Source organism: Penaeus vannamei, chromosome 4 (genome assembly GCF_042767895.1).
Source record: "Penaeus vannamei isolate JL-2024 chromosome 4, ASM4276789v1, whole genome shotgun sequence".
NCBI lineage: Eukaryota > Metazoa > Arthropoda > Malacostraca > Decapoda > Penaeidae > Penaeus > Penaeus vannamei.
Window position 1 is genome coordinate 47193514 of NC_091552.1, and position 21990 is coordinate 47215503.

At 48.8% G+C, this 21990-nt stretch overlaps 2 protein-coding genes across 10 annotated transcripts in view; one reads left to right on the forward strand and one right to left on the reverse strand.

The window, feature by feature from the left end:
- Nucleotides 1-10953, forward strand: part of LOC113816572 (organic cation transporter protein) — a 24317-nt gene extending 13364 nt beyond the window's left edge. Inside the window, exons 9-13 of one of the 8 annotated variants that reach the window (XM_070121139.1) lie at nucleotides 206-420; nucleotides 2691-2872; nucleotides 6666-6835; nucleotides 10015-10037; nucleotides 10381-10953. In XM_070121139.1, coding sequence (XP_069977240.1) covers nucleotides 206-420; nucleotides 2691-2872; nucleotides 6666-6835; nucleotides 10015-10037; nucleotides 10381-10541 — 751 coding nt within the window. In that variant the 3' untranslated portion in view covers nucleotides 10542-10953. The remainder of the gene's footprint in view (nucleotides 1-205; nucleotides 421-2690; nucleotides 2873-6665; nucleotides 6836-10014; nucleotides 10038-10380) is intronic. The other 7 variants (XM_070121140.1, XM_070121141.1, XM_070121142.1 and 4 more) reach the window with 7 other exon arrangements.
- A 759-nt stretch (nucleotides 10954-11712) lies between these two features.
- LOC138860766 (solute carrier family 22 member 21-like) lies at nucleotides 11713-20965 on the reverse strand (the record flags this gene model as incomplete). Of its 2 annotated transcripts, XM_070119048.1 has the most annotated exon segments (6): nucleotides 11713-11877; nucleotides 14004-14178; nucleotides 17838-18019; nucleotides 19136-19350; nucleotides 20242-20348; nucleotides 20839-20965. In XM_070119048.1, coding segments are annotated over 6 exon segments (877 nt in total), but the record flags the coding sequence as incomplete, so codon positions are not given.
- Between the last annotated feature and the right edge of the window lie 1025 nt (nucleotides 20966-21990).

Genomic DNA, 21990 nt, shown 5'->3' on the forward strand with positions numbered 1-21990 from the left:
TCTCTCTATCCTCCCTCCTCTTCCTCCTTCTATCCTCCCTCCTCCCTCCCAACCCTCCCAACCCACCAACCCCTCTCCACCACCCAACCCCCTCAACCTCCACCCCTACCCTCACCACCCTCTTCCTCCTCCCTCTCCCCTCCCCTCACCCCTCCCCCATCCACCCCCCAACCCCCTCACCCTACCCACCTCACGCCCACCACAGGATGGTCATCATCCTCGCCTACGACGCCCACATGCGCAACACGGAGCACATCGGCCCCAATGTGTTCGCCACCTTCACCCTCGCCGGCTTCGTGGAGCTCCCGGCGGACTTCCTGACGATGGTGGCGGTGGAGAAGCTCGGCCGGAGGCACACGACGGCGTGGACGCTGGTGCTGGGCGGGGCGCTGTGCCTCGGGGTCGCTGCCGTGCCGCCGGGTGAGTTGGGAGAGGGGTGAGGGGGAGGGGGAGAGGGGAAGGAGGAAGGGGGTGGTGAGGGGATATGAGGAGAGGAAGGGAAAGGGGTGAGGATAGGGAAGAGGGATGGAGGGGGAAGGGAAGGGGAGGGGGAGGGTGGAAGGGGAGGGAGGGTGGAAGGGTGGAAGGGGAGGGGGATAGAGGGGAGGGGAGGTGGAAGGGGAGGGAGGGGAAGGTAAGGGGAGGGATAAGGGTGAGGGGATAGGGGAGGGGAAAGGGAGGGAAGGGGTGAGGAAGACGAGGGGGAAAGAGGGATGGAAGGGTGGGTGGGGAAAGGGAGGGGTGGAAGGGTGGGTGGGTAGGGGGAGGGGATAGGGAGGGGAAGGGGTGAGAGGGAGTGAGGGATGGAAGGGTTGGGAAGGGGGTGAGAGGAGGGATGAGGGATGAGGGAGGGTGGATGGGCTAGAGGAAGGGGAAGGGTAAGGGGTGAGGGATTAGGGGAGGGTAGAAGATGTAGGTGAAGGGATGTGGAGTGGGGGTCGGGTGGGATGGAGGAGAGGAGTGGATGGATGAGTGAGAGGAAGGAGAGGAATAAGAGTGAAAGGGGAAGGGCAGGTGAGTGAGGATGAGAGGGGAGGAAGAGAGGGATGAGGGGAGAGGTGTAAGGGTGGATGAGTGTGATAGGATGAGAAAAGAAAAAAATTATGGTGCAAAAAGGATGATAATCTCAGATGATCATTTTTGTTCCCTCGGGTGAGAGAGTGGGTGAGGGGAAAAGAGTGAAAAGGGAGAGGGAGAAGGTTTAGGGTGAGTGAGAGGGAAGAGAGGGATGGGGGAGAGGAGACAGGACAGAGAAGAAGAGGATTTTAAGGGTGAAACAGGGTGAACCTTGGTGTTGTATTGTATTTCCCGGGAGAAGGGTGAGTAGGGAGGGGGGTAGATGAGAGAGGGAGGGGAAGGGAAAAGAGAAAAGGGGATAAAGGTGGAATAAGGAGGAAGAGATAGTGAGAAAAATTGTGTTCATAAACGAAAATAAAGGATAGAATGAAAGGGCGAGGGAAGAAGGAGAAAAGGAAGCAGAAGAAGAAGATAAAGAAGAAGAAGAAGAAGAAGAAGAAAGAGAAGAGATAAAGAGATGAAGAAAGAGAGAGGACGAGACCTAAATAAAAACATAAAACAGGGGAAAAGAGAAAATAAGAAGAAGAGGAGGAAGAAGAAGACGAAGAAGAAAAAAAAAGAAAAAGAAGAAGAAGAAGAAGAAGAAGAAGAAGAAGAAGAAGAAGAACAAGAAGAAGAAGAAAAAGAAGAACAAAGGGAAGAGTGGAAGAAGGGATGAGCGGACATACGCCCACATAGAGAGGCCTGTGGTGGGCGTGTTGTTTGGTCTAGCCGCCCTTCCTCCAGCCGAGGTCGAGGGGGAAGGGGCAAGGGGGGAGAGAGGGGGGGGGAGGGGCATGGGGGGAGAGCGGGGGGAAGGGGCATGGGGGAGAGCGGGGGGAAGGGGCAGGGGGAAGGAGGGGGGAAGGGCAGGGGGAGTAGGGGGGGGAAGGGGCAGGAGGGAGGAGGGGGGGAAGGGGCAGGGGGAGGAGGGGGGGAAGGGGCATGGGGCGAGAGCGGGGGGTTGGAAGGGGCAGGGGGGGTCTGTAGGGTTGGAAAAGTATCAGATATCGCATAATTAACTCTTTTTTGTGTATTTTTTCTTCATTTTTTCGTCGCTGTTTCTCTTCCTCGACTTCTAGATTTTTCCACTATTTTTTTTCTTGACATTCTGACCTTTTTTTCCCTTTTTTCTTTTCTCCTTCTTCATCACCTTCTTCTTCTTCTTCTTCGTTCTTCTTCTTCTTCTTCTTCTTCTTCCTCCTCCTCCTCCACCTCCTCCTCTTTCTCCTGTTCATTCTCATTCTCATTCTCCTCTTCCTCTTCCTCCTTCTGCTCCTAATCTTGTTTCTCACTCCTCCTCGTTCTTCTTCCTTTTCCTTATTTTCTCTTTCTCCCATCTCTTTCCTTTTCTCCTCTCCCTCCTCCCCCTCCTCCCCCCCCTCCCCTTCCTCTTTCTCTTCCCCCTTCCCTCCTTCCTCCTCCTCCTCTTCCTCCTCCTCCCCCTTCCTCCCTCCCCCTACCCCTCCCTACCCCTCCACTTCCACCTCCTCCTCTCCTCCTCTTCCCCCTCCCCCTACCTCCCCCCTTCCCCCTACCCCTCCCCTTCCCCCTCCCCCTTTCTACCCCTCCTCCTCCTCCCCATTCCTCTCTCACTCACCTTCCTCCTCCTCTCTCTCTCTCTCTCCCCACAGACAACACACACGTCATCCTAGCGTTGGCAATTGCGGGCAGATTTCTCATCACGATGTCCATCAACGTGGGCCAACAGTACCCGATTGAGGTCCTGCCAACAGTGGCGCGGGGATCCGGGTCCGGGGCTATCCACACGCTCGGATATGGAGCGGCTTTCGTGTCTCCTTACGTGGTGTATTTGGTGAGTGGAGGGAAGTGGGTGTTGTGGGTATTTTGGGGTAAAAGGGAGGGAGGAAGTGGATGGGAAGGAGTGGGTATGGGAGTGGGTATTGTGGGTATTTGGGGGTAAAAGGGAGGGAGGAAGTGGATGGGAGTGGGTATTTTGGGTGAAAGGAGGTGTGGATGTGGATAGGAGTGATCATTGTGGGTATTTTGGGTGAAAGGGTGTGTGGATGCGGATGGGAGGGAGTGGGTATTGTGGGTATTTTGTTTGAAAGAGAGGAAGTGAATGGGAGTGGGTATTTTGGTTGAAAGAGAGGAAGTGAATGGGAGTGGGTATTTTGGTTGAAAGGGAGGAAGTGGATGGGAGTGGGTATTTTGGGTGAAAGGAGGTGTGGATGTGGATAGGAGTGAGTATTGTGGGTATTTTGGGTGAAAGGGTGTGTGGATGCGGATGGGAGGGAGTGGGTATTGTGGGTATTTTGGGTAAAAGGAAGTGTCCAAGTTGCTCACAAACAATTTACTCACATCCACTTTTCTCACCACTAATTTACTCAAAACCAAGTTACTCATAACCAATTCACTCACAACCAAGTTATTCATAACCAATTTACTCACAACCAAGTCACTCATAACCAATTTACTCACAACCAAGTTACTCACAATCAACTTACAACCAACTTACTCACAACCAATTTTCTCACAAGTTACTCACTCTCCACGACATTCGGAATCCCAACCAAACTCCCTGACTCACCCATTCTCTCCCCGATGAGTCCTCGATGAGTGAGTCACGCACCGCAAGTGACTCACCATTACATGAGTCGGAATTATGGAGTTGTGAGTCGAAGTGTGCTCTGAGGACCCCGTCGCTGAGCCTTTGTGTCTACGGACAGAAAATCGATTCAAAAGCTTCTTTCCTTTTTGTTGTTGTTGTTGTTTTTTTGTCTATTTGTTTGATTATTTTTATTGTTGATTTTTTTCATTTATGTTTATTTATTCTTTTTTTTACTATTATTATCATTATTATTGTTTTTTTTTTTCCTTTTGCTCTCTCTTCTAGTTTCCCTTTGTGAATATTTTGTGTTTTTCTTTTTATGTCTTCCTCATCTTTATCTTCTACCTCTTCTCGTTTTTGTTGTTGTTGCTGTTGTTGTTTTAATGTCTTTGTTATCTTCTTTTTTGCTTCTATTCTCCCTGTATGAATATATTGTGTTTTTATTTTAATGTAGTCTTCCTCATCATCGTTATCTTTTACTTTCTCTTCTCGTTTCTTTCTTTGTTATATCCCCTTTTTTCTTCTATTCTTCTTGCGTGAATGTTTTTTGTGATTTTCGTTGTGTTGTCCTCCTCGTCTTTATCTTCTTCTCTTTTTTGTCTCTTTTGTTCTTTTCCTTCTCCCTTTCCTCTTCAGATTTTTTTCTTCGTTTTTGTTCTCTTTCTCCTTTTTTCTTCTGCGTCTCTCTATAGTTTCTTTATTGTCTTCTGTCCTCCTCCTCCTCCTTTTATTATCTATCGTTTTCCTCCTCATTTTTGTTTCTCTATTATTTCAACTTTTCTTCTTTTTCTGTTCTCCTTCTCCCCTTCCTCTTTCTTTCTTCTTCGACTTATTATTATTGTTCTTGTTATTATCATTATTATTTCCCTCCTTCTTGTTATTATTACCTTTATCATTCCCTCCTCCTCCAGGTCCTCTTCCTCTTTCTCCTGCAACATTTCCTTCTCTCTTTTCTACTTTTATTCCTTTCCCTTCCCTTCCTCCTCCTCTTCTTCCATTTCTTTGCCTCCTCCTCCTCCTCCTTTTCCTACTCCTTTCCTTCGCTTCCTCCCTCCCTCCTTCTCCTCCGCCTTTCTTCTTCTTATCTTTTCTTACTTCATTTCTTCCAAGACCTTGCCGAAAGCCCCCGTGTCCGAAACGCTTCTTTATATTCAAAATAATTACCATTTACTGACCTGTCAAAGTGTCCGTCTGCTTATCAGTCACCATCAGTTTCTCAAAGACATTTTCGCCTTGATGAGAATAGATGAATTGATTGATGAAGTTGAGTAGATAGATAGATAATGAGGGATTTCGGTCGTTGTCGTATAGATTTGAATTTTTAAAAAAGTCCTTGATTCTCCCTTTAATCATTTTGTTGTTTGTTTGTTTCTTCTCCTATTTTCTTATTACTTAATTTAATATTATTTTAATTATTTTTTTATTGTTTCATATTTGATTTAATTTGGTTTTGATTGTTTAGGTTATATCTCCCTCTTCCGTTTTCTTTCGCTTGCGTCTCCGTTTTCTATACCTTAAATTTAAGTTGAAGACCGTTATTTTATCATCTTATGATTCTTGTCAACAAATTGATTTTATGGTACAACTAAAATCACTAAGTTTGCAAGTAAAGTACAACCGACCTCAGACACAAAGTTGAAATACACAAAAAAAGGAAAAAGAAAAAAACGCGAGAACTCAAAATTAAAACTCACAAAAAAGAGAAAATGAAAAACCGCGGGAAACCTTGATGACGTCACGGCCTCTAGCGCGAAATTTGAATTGAAAAATTATGTCATTCCAGTATTGGAGTATTATAATCAAAATCGAAACTTTATCATATCATTATTCATTGAATTATTATCACAATTATTTTTATTGCTACCTTCCAATTCCTTGCCATCACTTGCATTATAATTCGAATTATCATTCTATTCTATATATTTATTCATTCATATATTTATTTATTCATTATTGCTACATCCCTTCTCCTTATAATCCCATTATTCTACTTATCTCCTTCTCCTTATGTCCCTTTTATTCGATTTATCTCCTTCTCCTTATGACCCTTTTATTTGAATTATCTCCTTCTCCGTATGTCTCTTTTATTCTACTTATCTCCTCCTTATGACCCTTTTATTGGAATTATCTCCTTCTCCGTATGTCTCTTTTATTCGCCCTATCTCCTTCTCCCTATGTCCCTTTTATTCTACTTATCTCCGTCTCCTTATGTCCCTTTTATTCGCCTTATCTCCTTCTCCTTATGTCCCTTTTATTCTACTTATCTCCTTCTCCTTATGTCCCTTTTATTCGACTTATCTCCTTCTCCGTATATCCCTTCTATTCGACTTATCTCCTTCTCCGTATGTCCCTTTTATTCGCCTTATCTCCTTCTCCCTAGGTCCCTTTTATTCGACTAATCTCCTTCTCCCTATGACCCTTTTATTCGACTTATCTCCTTCTCCGTATGTCCCGTTTATTCGACTTATCTCCTTCTCCGTATGATCCCATTATTCGACTTATCTCCTTCTCCGTATGTCCCTTTTATTCGACTTATCTCCTTCTCCCTATGTCCCTTTTATTCGACTTATCTCCTTCTCCCTATTTCCCTTTTATTCGACTTATTTCCTTCTCCCTATGACCCTTTTATTCGCCTTATCTCCTTCTCCGTATGTCTCTTTTATTCGCCCTATCTCCTTCTCCTTATGTCCCTTTTATTCGCCTTATCTCCTTCTCCGTATGTCCCTTTTATTCGCCTTATCTCCTTCTCCGTATGTCCCTTTTATTCGCCTTATCTCCTTCTCCTTATGACCCTTTTATTCGCCCTATCTCCTTCTCCGTATGTCCCTTTTATTCGACTTATCTCCATCTCCCTATGTCCCTTTTATTCGACTTATCTCCATCTCCCTATGTCCCTTTTATTCGCCTTATCTCCTTCTCCGTATGTCCCTTTTATTCGCCTTATCTCCTTCTCCGTATGTCCCTTTTATTCGCCCTATCTCCTTCTCCTTATGTCTCTTTTACTCGCCTTATCTCCTCTCCCTCCTTCCGCCCGCAGTCCAAATTCGGCCACTTCCTCCCGTACACCATCCTGGGCGTGGTGACCATCGTGGGCGGCCTCGTGTGCGTCCTCCTGCCGGAGACGCTGGACCAGAAGCTGCCGGACAGCCTGGAGGACGGGGAGGCCTTCTTCGCGGGCCAAGGCTGCTGCTACAACCCCTGCGCCAGGTGGGTGGGGGAGGGGGCGAAGGGGGAGGGAGGGGGAAGGAGGGGTGAGGGGGGCCAAGGCTGCTGCTACAACCCCTGCGCCATGGTGGGTGGGGAAGGGTGGTGGAGGAGGGAGGGGGAAGGAGGACGGGGAGGCCTTCTTCGCGGGCCAAGGCTGCTGCTACAACCCCTGCGCCAGGTGGGTGGGGGAGGGGGTGGAGGAGGGAGGGGGAAGGAGGACGGGGAGGCCTTCTTCGCGGGCCAAGGCTGCTGCTACAACCCCTGCGCCAGGTGGGTGGGGAAGGGGGTGGAGGAGGGAGGGGGAAGGAGGACGGGGAGGCCTTCTTCGCGGGCCAAGGCTGCTGCTACAACCCCTGCGCCAGGTGGGTGGGGGAGGGGGTGGAGGAGGGAGGGGGAAGGAGGACAGGGGAGGCCTTCTTCGCGGGCCAAGGCTGCTGCTACAAACCCCTGCGCCAGGTGGGGTGGGGGAGGGGGTGGAGAGGGAGGGAGAAGGAGGGACGGGGAGGCCTTCTTCGCGGGCCAAGGCTGCTGCTACAACCCCTGCAAGCCAGGTGGGTGGGGGAGGGGGTGGAGGAGGGAGGAGGGAAGGAGGGACGGAAGGAGGCCTTCTTCCGCGGGCTCAAGGCTGCTGCTACAACCCCTGGCGCCAGGTGGGTGGGGAAGGGGGTGGAGGAGGAGAGGGAGGAAGGAGGACGGGGAAGGAGGCCTTCTTCGCGGGCCAAGGCTGCTGCTACAACAGCCCCCTGCGCCAGGGTGGGTGGGGGAGGGGGCGAAGGAGGGGGAGGGGGAAGGAGGTGAGGAGGAAGGAGGGGGGAGGGGGGACCAGAAGGCTGCTGCTACAACCCCTGCGCCAGGTGGGTGGGGGAGGGGGCGAGGGAGGGGAGGAGGGAGGAAGGAGGGGAAGGAAAAGGAAGGAGGAGGGGGAGGGGGGGGGCAGGGCTGCTGCTACAACCCCTGCGCCAGGTGGGTGTGGGGGAGGAGGGCGAAGGAGGGAAGGAAGGAGGGGGGAGGGGGACCAGGGAGTGCTGCTACAACCCCTGCGCCAGGTGGGTGGGGGAAGGAGGGGGGGAGAGGGGGGGCCAAGGTTACTGCTACAACCCTCTGCGCCAGGTGGGTGGGGGAGGGGGCGAAGGAGGAGGGGGGGAGGAGGGGGGAGGGGGGCCAAGGCATGCTGCCTACAACCCCTGCGCCAGGTGGGTGGGGGAGGGGGCGAAGGAGAAGGGGAAGGAGGGAGGGGGACCAAGGCTGCTGCTACAACCCCTGCGCCAGGTGGGTGGGGGAGGGGGCGAAGGGGGAGGGAGGGGGGAAGGAAGGAGGGAGGTGGGGACCAGGAATGGTACTGCTACAACCCCTGCGCCAGGTGGATGTGAGGGGAGGGGGCGAAGGAGGAGAGGGGGAAAGGAAGGAAGGAAGGAGGGGGAGGGGGGACCAGGGGTGCTGCGACAACCCCTGCGCCAGGAGTGGGTGGGAGATGGGGCGCAAGAAGGGGGAAGGGGGGGCCAAGGTTGCTGCTATAAGCCCCTGCGCCAGGTGGGTGGGGGGAGGGGGCACGAGAAGGAGGGGGAAGGAGGGGAGAGAGGGGGACCAGGGGTGCTGCTACAACCCCTGCGCCAGGTGGGTGGGGGAGGGGGCGAAGGGGAAGAGGGGGGGAGAAGGAGAGGGGAGAAACCAGGGGTGCTGCTACGACCCCTGCGCCAGGTGGGTGGGGGGAGGAGGGAGGGGGGACCAGGGGTGCTGCTACAACCCCTGCGCCAGGTTGGTGGGGGAGGGGGCGAAGAAGGAAGGGGGAGGGGGACCAGGGAGTGCTGCTACAACCCCTGCGCCAGGTGGGTGGGGGAGGGGGGTTGGAAGAAGGGGGGAGGTGGGGGCCAGGGGTGTTAGGCTAGCAACCCACTGCGGCAGGTGGGTGGGGAGGGGGGAGGGGGGCGGGTACCAGGAGCTGCTGCCTACAACCCCCTGAGCCAGGTGGGTGGGGGAGGGGGGCGAAGGAGGGAGGGGGGAGGGGGGACCAGTGGGTGCTGCTACAACCCCCTGCGCCAGGTGTGGTGGGGAGGGGGCGAAGGAGGGGTGAAGGAGGAGGGGAGGGGGGACCAGGGCTGCTGCGTACAACCCCTGCGCCAGGTGGATGGGGGAGGGGGTGGAAGGAGGAGGGGGGAAGGAAGGAGGGGGAAGGAAGGAGGAGGGAGGGGGACCAGGGCTGCTGCTACAACCTCTGCGCCAGGTGGGTGGGGGAGGGGAGATGGAGGAGGGAGGGGGGAGGGGGGATCATCAGGGCTGCTGCTACAACCTCTGCGCCAGGTGGGTGGGGGAGGGGGAGATGGAGGAGTACGTCGGATGCGGAAGGAAGGAAGGAGGGGGGGGGGACCGGGGGAGCTGCTACAACCCCTGCATCAGGTGGGTGGTGGAGGGGGTGAAGGAGAAGGAGGAGGAGGAGGGATGGGGAAGGAAGGAAGGAGGTGGGTGGGGGGTGAAGAGTGAAGGAAGGAAGGAGGAAGGAAGAAGAGGATGAGGATTTTTTTCAATAGATTTATGAAGCGTACTAACCCTGTGTGACATTAAGAGTACTTTGTATTTTTATATAATTGGTGTATTATGTTTTGATATAGAAATTAATGGTTTTTGTTATTACTTTTTGTTTTCTTAATTTCTCTCTTTCCCTTTTTTCCTTCTTAATTTCTCTCTTTCCCTTTTTTCCTTCTTAATCTTCTCTCTCTCTCCTTCTCGCTTTCCCATCTTTCTCTCTCTCTCTCTCTCTCTCTCTCTCTCTCTCTCTCTCTCTCTCTCTCTCTCTCTCTCTCTCTCTCTCTCTCTCTCTCTCTCTCTCTCTCTCTCTCTCTCTTTCTCTCTCTCTCTCTCTCTCTCTCTCTCTCTCTCTCTCTCTCTCTCTCTCTCTCTCTCTCTCTCTCTCTCTCTCTCTCTAACTCTCCCTATTCTCTTTTCTTACCCCCTCTCTGCCTTTACATAATATATCTATCTGCCATTTTTCTACTTATCTATCACCTATTTATATGTCTATCCACCTATCCATGTCTATCTATCCACCTCATTTTCCTATTCTCTTCTTCTCTTCTTTGTCTTAATCTATTATTAACACAATTCATATTTAATGATTATTTTGAGAGAAAAAATAGATGCTTTCGGTTTATAATTTACTCAATTAATTAATTATATATTAACAGACGCACAGAGGAAGAAGGAACGGGTGAGTGAATGTTAATAATGGTGATAATAATGATAATGATGATAATTATAATAATGTTGATAATAATGATAATGATAAAAATGATGATGATGGTGATAATGAAAAAATAATGATAAGGATAATGATGATAATTATGAAATACATCACAAATACATTAAATTATTTCCTTTTACTTGTTTTTTTCTATTAGAGAAACAAAATGGTCGCTTTATTTTCGTTAAAATATCTTTAATAAAAATCATCTGATTTGATATCCTGCACTAATACCTCCGCATGTTTATTTATTTATCTATTTGTTTATCTCTTATTTATTTGTTTGTTTATTTGTTTCTTCACGTTTCAGAAGACCAGCCTCTACAGATGCTGGAAGAGGAGAAGGTGGAGAAATTGGAACCAGAAGAGAAGAGGGAGGAGACAGAGAGAGAGGAGGAGGAGGAGAGGGAGAAGGAGAAGAAGGAAGAGGAGGAGGTGCAGGAAGTGGGGGAGAAGATAAAGATGCTGTGAAAGAGTTTTCTTGAAGAGGGAGAAAGGGAGAGAAAGAGGGAGAAAGGATAGAGAAGAGAGAGAAAGAAGGAGAGAGAGAGAGGAGAGAGGATTCTCTCAAGTATAAGTTTTCTTGAAGAGGGAGAAAGGGAGAGAGAAAGAAAGAGAAAAAGGGAGAGAGATGAGAGAAGAGAGAAGATTTGGAGAGAGAGGGAGAGAAAGAGAGGGAGGGAGAGAGAGAAAAAAAATCAGAGAAAGAGAGAGAAAGAGAGAAGATTCAGAGAGAAAGAGAAAGAGAGAGAGAAAAAAATAGGTAATATATTTAGTCTCTGCTCTGTGATATATTAACAAACGAATTTATACATTTACAAATAAGAAAGAAAATGCATTTATGTATCTTTTTTTACAAACCAATAAAGCCATATTAATCTGAGCTGTTATTTCATGAACAACATATAACAGCCGGTTTGTTATGATTGTGCGAGGTCCGACCCAAAGAATATTCGTATACTTGACATGCATAAATAAAGAAATAAAAACATATTTATCAGTCTAGATATGCATATCAACCCGGCAAATAGATGGTTAAGTGTCTATCTATCAGATATATAGACAGATATGCCTTTATTTCTGGGTCTGTAGTTATGAAAATTCATTGGGTCGGGCCTGGTATAATTTTAACAAACCGGCTGTTAGTCACTAGTATATTAGAAACGTATTTGATTGAATGATTTAAAGAGATTAATAATCATGTCTGATTTACACACTATAAAAATACTGCCAAAAACGCATTTTAGATTAATTCAAATTGCAATCGTTTTTTTTTTTTTTTAGTCTTGGTAAGAAAATTAAGTTGTACCGCTGTTTTTTTATTTATCTTCTGAGGGGAAGGAATTTTATTTATTTATTTATTTATTTATTTCGTATATGCTAAACTTTTTTTTTCTTTTTTTTTTCTTTTTTAGAAAAAGAAATACAGATATACTTTATTAACTGTTTTTTCTCTGTCTTGCTTTTTAGTGTTTCAAGTCATTTTGATATTCTATCGAGATTTCTGTTAAATGTAAATGCAAGGAAAAATAACATATTCATATCTAGCATTTTTAAGAAAGAAAATGAATCAATAAAAAAACGTTGATTAATACAATCTCCTCAATAACCCCAGCTAAACGACAGAAAAAAAGACACATCATAAAATAAGAATCATTATATTCTTATTACTACAACACTTCGAAGACATCTAAATATGTCTTCAGAAAGCCATTAGTCTGGGGTATGGTAGACTCTTAAGGGCATCTCAGCTGGGTCGTCACTCCGGGCTGTCTGGTCGTCTGAAGTTGAGACTTGAGTTCTGTATCTGAAATGGTAGTTGCAGGAGTGGTAGTTAGGTCGTTAGGTCGTTAGGTAGTTAGGTAGTTAGTAGAAGGTATGGCAATTCGTAATTGATAACACATAGTGGTGAAAGAGTCATTTAAATGTCTGTTTGATATGCGTTTGTTTTACCTTTTTTTTTTTTTTTTTTTTTGCTGAATGGGATATACCTTATGATAGATAATTGAACAAATAAAGGGGTATATGGTTAAATGAATGTCTATCTATCTATGTTAAATTAATGATCCAATCTCCATTGCACCGCGCCCTAACCTAATCCTAATTCAACTTTGTCTAATCTAACTTATACCATTCTTAACTAACATAACTAAGCCTAACATACACTAGCTTATCTTATCCCTTTCCCTTTATCCTAATATATCCTAGACTATCCTGCACTAACTTAACATATCCTAAGCCAACGTAACATCCTAACCTAACCAGATCTCACCGATCCTATCCTAAATAGGTAGACATCAAGTATTCCATATTATCCCTTTCCCTCTCCTTTATCTATCCTTCTTCCTTTTCCATTCTTCCTAATCCGGTTTTGAGTCACATAAACACTCGCAAGGACATACCCCACCCACCTGGCGCAGGTCCCCCCTTCCCCTCCTTCCCTCTTCCCCCTCTCCCCCTTTCCCTTCCTCCCCTTTCGCCCCCTCCCCCCACCCACCTGGCAGCAGGGTTGTCGTGAAACACCCCAGGTCCCCCCTTCCCTCTTTCCCCACCCCCTCCCTCTTCCCCTTCTCCCCCTCTCCCCTTCCTCCCCCTCTTCATCCCCCTTCTGCCCCTCTCCCCCACCCACCTGGCGTGCAGGGTATCAGCACACCCTGGCCCCCCTCCCCCTCCTCATCACCCCCTCACGCCCACCCACCTGGCGCAGGGGTTGTCACTGGCACCCCCTGCACTTCCCCACCCTTCCCCTCCTTCCTCTTTCCCCACCCCCCTCCTCTCTCCCCCTCTCCCCCCTTTCCTTTCCTCCCCCTCCGTCCCCCTTCGCCCCCTCCCCCCACCCACCTGCCGAAGGCTAGGTTATGCTACGCACCCCTGGTCCCTCCCCCTTCCCCCCTCCTCCCCACCCACCTGGCGCAGGGGTTGTAGCAGCAAGCCTTGGGGTCCCCCTCCCCCTCCTTCTCGCCCCCTCCCCACCCACCTGGCGCCAGGGGTTGTAGCAGCACCCCTGGCTGGCCCCCTCCCCCTCTCCTTCCCCCTCCCCCTTCTTCCCCCCTCCCCCACCCACCTGGCGCAGGGTTGTAGTAGCAGCCCTGGTCCCCCTCCCCCCATCCTTTCCTTCCTTCCCCCTCCCTCCTTCCCTCCCTTCCTTTCTCTTATCCCTCCTCCTCCCCCTTCACCTCCCTCCCCACCCACGCACAATGCGCAGGGCAGGTCACTGCCAGTACCCCTGGTCCCCCACTCCCTCCTTCCCTTCCCCCTCCCCTCCTTCCCTCCTTCCTGTACCCATCCCTCCCCTTCTTCCCTCCCCCCACCCACCTGGCGCAGGGGTTGTAGCTTCAGCACCCCTGCCCCCCCTCCCCCCTCCTTCGCCGCCCTCCCCACCCACCCTGACGCAGATAGGGTTGGCTTGTAGCAACTCACCATGGTCCCCCTGCTCCCATCCATCGCTTCCTTCCTTCCCTCCCTCCTTCCCTCCTTCCATCTCCCTCCCTCCCCTTTCACCCCCTCCCTCCACCCACCTGGGCGCAGGGGTTGTGGCAACAGCCCAAACTTGGTCCCCCTCCCCCATCCACTTCCCTTCCTTCCCCCTCCCCTCCTTCCCTCCTTCCATCTCCCTCTCTCTCCCCACCCACCTGGCACACGGGGGTTATGCAGCAGCAGCAACCTTGGCCCGCGAAGAGAAAGGCCTCCCCGCTCACTCCCTTCCCCACTCCCTCCTCCACCCCCTCCCCCACCCACCATGTGCGCAGGGGTTGTAACAGCAGACCTTGGCCCGCGAAGAAGGCCTCCCCGTCCTCCCTTCCCCCTCCCTCCTCTCACCCCTTCCCCCACCCACCTGGCGCAGGGGGTTGTAGCAAGCAGCTCTTGGCCCACGAAGAAGCGCCTCCCCCGTCCTCCTTCCCCTCCCTCCTCCCACCCCCTCCCCCCACCCACCTGGCGCAGGGGTTGTAGCAGCAGCAGCTTTGGCCCGCGAAGAAGGCCTCCCCGTCCTCTCCAGGCTGTCCGGCAGCTTCTGGTCCAGCGTCTCCGGCAGGAGGACGCACACGAGGCCGCCCACGATGGTCACCACGCCCAGGATGGTGTACGGGAGGAAGTGGCCGAACTTGGACTGCGACGAAGGGGGTGGGGGGGTTAATTCTGATATTTCTTTCTGTCTCTGTCTGTCTTTCTGTCTCTTTTTCTTTCTCGCTTTCTCTGTCTCGTTTTCTTTCTCTCATTCTCTGCCTCTCTCTCTCTCTCTCTCTCTCTCTCTCTCTCTCTCTCTCTCTCTCTCTCTCTCGCTCTCTCTCTCTCTCTCGCTCTCTATCTATCTATCTATCTATCTATCTATCTCCCTCTCTCTCACCCCTTCCCTCTTTCCCTCTCTCTCCCTCACCCCTTCCCTCTTTCTCTCCCTCTCTATCTATCTATCTATCTTTCTTCCTCAAACTCACCAAATAGACGACGTAGGGCGACAGGAAAGCCGCAACGAAGCCAATAGTGTGGATGAAAGCCATGCCCTGTGCCCTGGCAACGGTGGGCAAGACTTCCACTTTGTACTGCAATCCGACGTTGCCTCTCTCTCTCTCTCTCTCTCTCTCTCTCTCTCTCTCTCTCTCGCTCTCTCTCTCTCTCTCTCTCTCTCTCTCTCTCTCTCTCTCTCACCCCTTCCCTCTCTCACCCCCTTCCACTCTCTCTCACCCCTTCCCTCTTTCCCTCTCTCTCCCTCACCCCTTCCCTCTTTCTCTCTCTCTCTATCTATCTTTCTCTTTCAAACCCACCAAATAGACGACGTAGGGCGACAGGAAAGCCGCAACGAAGCCAATAGTGTGGATGAAAGCCATGCCCTGTGCCCTGGCAACGGTGGGCAAGACTTCCACTTTGTACTGCAATCCTGACATGTTTGCCTCTCTCTCTCTCTCTCTCTCTCTCGCTCTCTCTCTCTTTCTCTTTCCCGCTCTCTCTCCCTCTCCTCTCTCACCCCTTCTCTCTCTCCTCTTTTCTCACCCCTTCCCCTCTCTCTCACCTTCCCTCTTTCTCTCTCCCTCCCTCACCCCTTCCTCTCTTTCTCTCTCTCTCTATCTATCTATCTTTCTCTTTCAAACCACCTGGAAATAGACGACGTAGGGCGACAGGAAAAGCCTGCAGCCGAAGCCAATAGCTGTGGATGAAAGCCGCATGCCCTGTAGTTCCCTGGCAACGGTGGGCAACACTTCCGCACTTTGTACTGCAATCCGACGTTGCCTCTCTCTCTCTCTCTCTCTCTCTCTCTCTCTCTCTCTCTCTCTCTCTCTCTCTCGCTCTCTCTCGCTCTCTCTCTCTCTCCCTCTCTCTCACCCCTTCTCTCCCTCTTTCTCACCCCTTCCCTCTCTCTCACCCCTTCCCTCTTTCTCTCTCCCTCCCTCACCCCTTCCCTCTTTCTCTCTCTCTCTATCTATCTATCTTTCTCTTTCAAACCCACCAAATAGACGACGTAGGGCGACAGGAAAGCCGCAACGAAGCCAATAGTGTGGATGAAAGCCACATGCCCTGTGCCCTGGCAACGGTGGGCAACACTTCCACTTTGTACTGCAATCCGACGTTGCCTCTCTCTCTCTCCTCTCTCTCTCTCTCTCTCTCTCCCTCTCTCTCTCTCTCTCTCTCTCTCTCTCTCTCTCTCTCTCTCTCTCTCTCTCTCTCTCACCCCTTCCCTCCTCTCTCTCTCTCTCTCCCACCCTTCCCTCTTTCCCTCTCTCTCTCACCCCTTCCCTCTTCCTCTCTCTCTCTCTCTCTCTATCTTTCTTCCTCAAAACTCACCTAAATAATAGGACGACGTAGGGTGACAGGAAAGTTTACCACAAGCGAAGCCAATAGTGTGGATGAAAGCCATGCCCTGTGCTCCTGGCAACGGTGGGCAGAGACTTCCTACTTTGTACTGCAATCCATTGACGTTGCCTCTCTCTCTCTCTCTCTCTCTCTCTCTCTCTCTCACCCTTCTCTCCTCTCTCTCACCCCCTTCTCTCTCCCTCTCTCTCACCCCTTCTCTCTCCCTCTTTCTCACCCCTTCCCTCTCTCTCACCCCTTCCCTCTTTCTCTCTCTCTCTCTCATCCCTTCCCTCTTTCTCTCTCTCTCCCTCATCCCTTCCCTCTTTCTCTCCCTCTCTATCTATCTTTCTCTCTCAAACCCACCAGATAGACAACGTAGGGCGACAGGAAAGCCGCAACGAAGCCGATAGTGTGGATGAAAGCCATGCCCTGTGCCCTGGCAACGGTGGGCAAGACTTCCACTTTGTACTGCAATCCGACGTTGCCTCTCTCTCTCTCTCTCTCTCTCTCTCTCCCGCTCTCTCTCTCTCTCCCTCTCTCTCTCTCTCTCTCTCTCTCTCTCTCTCTCTCTCTCTCTCTCTCTCTCTCTCTCTCTCTCTCTCTCTCTCTCTCTCTCTCTCTCTCTCTCTCCCTCTCTCTCTCTCACCCCTTCCTCCTCTTTCCCTCTCTCTCTCCCTCATCCCTTCCCTCTTCCCCTCTCTCTCCCTCTCTCTATCTATCTTTCTCCCTCAAACCCACCAGATAGACGACGTAGGGCGACAGGAAAGCCGCAACGAAGCCGATAGTGTGGATGAAAGCCATGCCCTGTGCCCTGGCAACGGTGGGCAACACTTCCACTTTGTACTGCAATCCGACGTTGCCTCTCTCTCTCTCTCTCTCTCTCTCTCTCTCTCTCTCTGTCTCTCTCTCTCTCTCTCTCTCTCTCTCTCACCCCTTCTCTCTCCCTCTTTCTCACCCCTTCCCTCTCCTCTCACCCCTTCCTCTTTCTCTCTCTCTCTCTCATCCCTTCCCTCTTTCTCTCCCTCTCTCTCCTCATCCCTTCCCTCTTTTCTCTTCCCTCTCTATCTATCTTTCTCTTCTCTCAAAACCCACCAGATAGACAACGGTAGGGGCGACAGGAAAAGCCGCAGCAAGCCGATAGGTGTGGATGAAAGCCATGCCCACTGTGCCCTGGCAACGGTGGGCTTAGCACTTCCACTTTGTGTGCAATCCGACATTTGCCTCTCTCTCCTCTCTCCTCTTTCTCTCTCTCTCTCTCTCTCTCTCTCTCTCTCTCTCTCTCTCTCTCTCTCTCTCTTTCTCTCTCTCTCTCTCTCTATCTATCTATCTATCTATCTCCCTCTCTCTCATCCCTTCCCTCTTTCTCTCTCTCTCCCTCACCCCTTCCCTCTTTCTCTCTCTCTCTCTATCTATCTTTCTCCCTCAAACCCACCAAATAGAGTCAACGTGGGGGCGACAGGTGAGAAGCCGCAACTTGAAGCCGATAGTGCTAATGAAAGCCATGCCCTGCGCCTGTGCCCTGGCAACGGTGGGCAAGACTTCCACTTCTTGTACTGCAATCCCGACGTTGCCTCTCTCTCTCTCTCTCTCTCTCTCTCTCTCTCTCTCTCTCTCTCTCTCTCACCCTTCTCTCTCCTCTCTCTCTATCTATCTCTTCTCTCCCTCAAACCCACCAAATAGACAACGTAGGGCGACAGAGAAAGCCTGTGATAACAGAATGGGATAGTGTGGATGAAAGCCATGCCCTGTGCAGCACAGTACCCCGGCAGTGGGCCAAGACTTCCACCTTTGTACTGCAATCCGACGTTGCCTCTCTCTCTCTCTCTCTCTCTCTCTCTCGCTCTCTCTCTCTCTCTCTCTCTCTCTCTCTCTCTCTCTCTCTCTCTCTCTCTCTCTCTCTCTCTCTCTCTCTCTCTCTCTCTCTCTCTCTCTCTCTCACCCCTTCTCTCTCTCTATCTATCTATCTTTCTCTCTCAAACCCACCAAATAGACGACGTAGGGCGACAGGAAAGCCGCAACGAAGCCAGTAGTGTGGATGAAAGCCATGCCCTGCGCCCTGGCAACGGTGGGCAAGACTTCCACTTTGTACTGCAATCCAACGTTGCCTGACATGGTGATGAGGAACCGGCCGACCATTGCTAGCACCAGGATGGCTGTGTGGGCGTCTGTTGTGGGCGTGAGAGAAGGGGATTTTGTTATTTATTTGGTTGTTGGTTCGTTGTGGATATGGTTGGGTGGGAGAGGAATGGATTTGATTATTTGATTGATGTGGTTTGATTAGGAAGGTTGTTGAGTTTGTTGGTTGGTTTGTGTTTTGTTTTCATTATTGTTTGTTTAGTTTTTGTTTATTTGTTTGTTTCTTTTTTGTGTGGGTGAATATCATAAATGGAGAATTTTAAAACAGAAAAAAATATCAATCACATATTTCGATAGATGAATATTTTGATATCATAATTAGAAGAGAGAAATCAGCTCATGACAAAAATTCAATATATCCCTACTGTTTCTTTTTTTTTCTTTCTTTCTTTCTTTTTTTGATCGGCGCAAAACATTATAGAAGATATATGTAAACAAATGTTCACTATGAAAAATGCAAAATGCTATTTAATATTCTTTTATAAATACAACAAAATTTGCAAGGATCTAGAAGTCAGTTCGGACGACAATCATACATTAAATACATCCGTAATATTTCATACAAATTATCATTGATCAATGTATTTCTTACTATGAATAAACGCATTTCTGTGACATTTTGAATTGCAGACTGACATGATTTGGTCGTGTCATGTCATGCGTTATCTGTATTTGTGACCTTGCTTGACCTTTTGGCATTCTATCTGTCCCCCATCTCCTTTAATCTTTTGTATTATGTATTTCTCGTATTCTCTCTCTCTCTTCTATTTTGTTGCTCTCTTTCTTACTTTCTCCTTCGTGTTTTGATCTCTTTTTCGGATTTTTCATTTCTTAAATTTTCTTTACTGTTCTTTTTTTCATGTTTTTTTGTTTTTAATATTTTTCCTATTTTTTTATTCTTTCCCCTTCGTTTTTCTGTTCTCTCTCCTCATCCCTTCCCTATTCTCACCCCCTCCCCCTCCCCCTAATCCTAACCCCCTCATTCTCCCCACCCTGCATTCCTCTCCCACCCAACCCCCCTTCCCATACTTCCCCCCACCCCATTCCCTCTCCCTCTTCCCCACCCCTCTCCCTCTCCCCACACCCATCCCTTTCCCCCAACCCCCCCTCTCCCAACCTCCCCCCCCCAACCCCCCATTACCCACCCGCGGGCACAGCAGCCACGGCGAGGCACGACAGCCCGCCCACCACCACCGTGCCGACGAGGGTGTGGCGCCGCCCGAGCTTCTCCATCAGTAGCATCGTCAGGAGGTCCGCCGGGAGCTCCACGAAGCCGGCGAGGGTGAAGGTGAAGAAGACGCTGGGGCCGATGTGGGCCGTGTTGCGCATGTGGGCGTCGTAGGCGATGCTGAGGGTTATTCTGCGGGCGTGGAGGGGTGTGGGGGTTAGTTGGTGGGGGTGGGGGTTATTCTGTGGGCGTGGAGGGAGGTGGGGGGGTGTGGGGGTGGGGTTAGTGGGGTGAGGAGGGGACGAGGTTGGTGGGTGGAAGGGTGGGGGAAGGGTGAATATGATGGGTGAGGGGCAGGGGGTGAGGGGGGTTCAGTGGATGGGTGGGGGTGGGGGGGGGTTCTAGTGGGTGGGGGGTGGAAGGTGTTGGTGGGCGGAGGTGAGTGAGGAGGGTGGGTAGTAGACGGGGGGTGTGGGGATGGGGTTTATTGGGGAGAGTGGAAAGGGTTGGTGGGCGTGGATTTAGTGGGCTGGAGGTGGGTATATTTCAGTGGGCGGAGAGGTGGGTATATGGCTTCGTGGGCGTAAGGGTTTAATAGGGGAGGAAAGTGGAAGGGATTAGTGGGTGAGGTTTTAGTGGGCGTGGGCTTGGAGTTTGGGGCGAGGTGGAGGGGGGCGCGGTAGAGTAGGGGGGTGAATGTATGAAAGAGAGAGATAGAAAGTAGATGGATAGATAGACTGAGGAGTGAGTGAGTGGGAGGAGAGAGAGAGAGAGAGAGAGAGAGGTAGTGAGAGAGAGAGAGATAGATAGACAGATAGATAGAGATAGATAGAGATAGAGATAGATTGAGAGAGAGAGAGAGAAGATAGAAAAGAGAGAGAGAGAGAGAGAGAGAGAGAGAGAGAGAGAGAGAGAGAGAGGGAGAAGAGAGAGGGAAAAAATAGAAGAGAGAGAAGAGAAAAAGAAAGAAATATATAACCTACCTGTTCTCGACTCATACCCTCACCCACCCATCTACCCCCCTCCTCCCCTCACATCCACACACACAAACAAACAAGGGGAAAAGACTCAACCAAGACTCACGACATAAGACAGAGCAAGAGAAAGCGCCTCCTCAGCACCGGCGTCTTGAAGAGGTCTAAGACGTTCACCTTGGGTCGTTTTTCCTCTGCTTTCCTCAGACCAAAATCCTGAAAATTAAGCATAATATATATATATATATATATATATATATATATATATATATATATATATATATATATATATATATATATATATATATATATAACAAATCAGTTAATTCACTAAGAAACTAATCAATAAAACAACAAAAAACAACGCGAAAAATTTACTGAAAAAAAGATGAAGAATAAGAATAAGATGATGATGAAGCAGAAGAAGAAGAAGAAGAAGAAGAAAAAAAGATGATGATGAAGCAGAAGAAGAAAAAAAATATTCAAAAAAGATTCTTAAAAAATAAAAAAAGAAGAAGAGGAAGAAGAAAAACTCAAAAAAGAAGATGAAAAAGAAGAAGAAGAAATACTCAAAATAGAAGAACAAAAAAAAAATAAAAAAGAAGAAAAAAAATCTCAAAATAGAAAAAAAATCTGTCAAAAAAAAAAAAAAAAAAAAAAAAAAAAGACGACATCCCCCCTCACGGACCTTCCTCACGTGACTTACCTGAAGCTCCTGCAGTGTAGCCGGAGAGAGGGACTTCCCGTTGATCCTGGCAGCTGTCTTAAGGATCCTGAGGGTGTCCTTGACGCGTCCTTGACCCAGGAGCCAGCGGGCAGATTCGGGGAGGAGCCTGATGAGGGAGAAGGAGGGAGGAGGGAGGAAGAAGGGGGGAGGGGGAGGAGGGAAGGAGAAGGGGGGAGGAGGGAGGAGAGAGGGAGAAAGTGTGAAAGATTAAAGATGGAAAAGGAAAACAATGTAAGAGGAGAGATAGAAAGAATTTAAAATACATAAAATAAACACGTATGGAATAAAGAATACAAAGAATTAAACCAGTCTATAAAGAAAAAAGAAAAAATATACAATTAAACCATGAAAATAAATATGTGAATGTAAGGAGAAGACGAATATGATAAAACAGAAAAAAGACAGGAATAAGAAAAAACAACATAGAATTTTTTAAAAATAAATAAGTAAAAACACACAAATACAAACCACAGTTAGAGCCACTCCATCTTGAAGAAAATCCTAGTTGGCAACTTCCGAGCTAAGCCCCGCCTCATCGCTTTTATTCATTGCAAACATGTAATATCTTTTATATTTATCTTATTCTTGGTCTCCTTTTTCGATATTTCTTTACCATTATTACTTGAACCCTTACAATAAATGCCCTGAAAAGACACATAACATAAGATACTGAATAGATTGAGCTTCTCAAAAAGGGGGCGGAGCTAATGACGTCACCACGCTTAGCCAATGAGAGCGGGCTGTGAGATACCAGCTATAGCTAGATACGTAACTATTTGCATGCACGATAAATGGAAGTGGGGATACCTGGCTATATGTTCCTTGCACGAATATGAAAAAAAATACGAATGCAAAAAAAGAAAAAAAATCACATGTGTGTCTAAATGTAAACAAAACATGAAAACAAACAAAACAAAACCATATACAAAAAATAGTAATAATAATAATAATAATAAAGCAGCAATACAAAAAACAAACAAATACTGAACAAATACAGAAAACACAAAATGAAAATAAACACAAGTACAAAGAAACACCAAAACAACATATAAATAAAACAGAACAAAATTTAAAATGAAATAGATAAAACAAATAAAACTAAGAAAATAGATAAAACGAATAAACAAATGA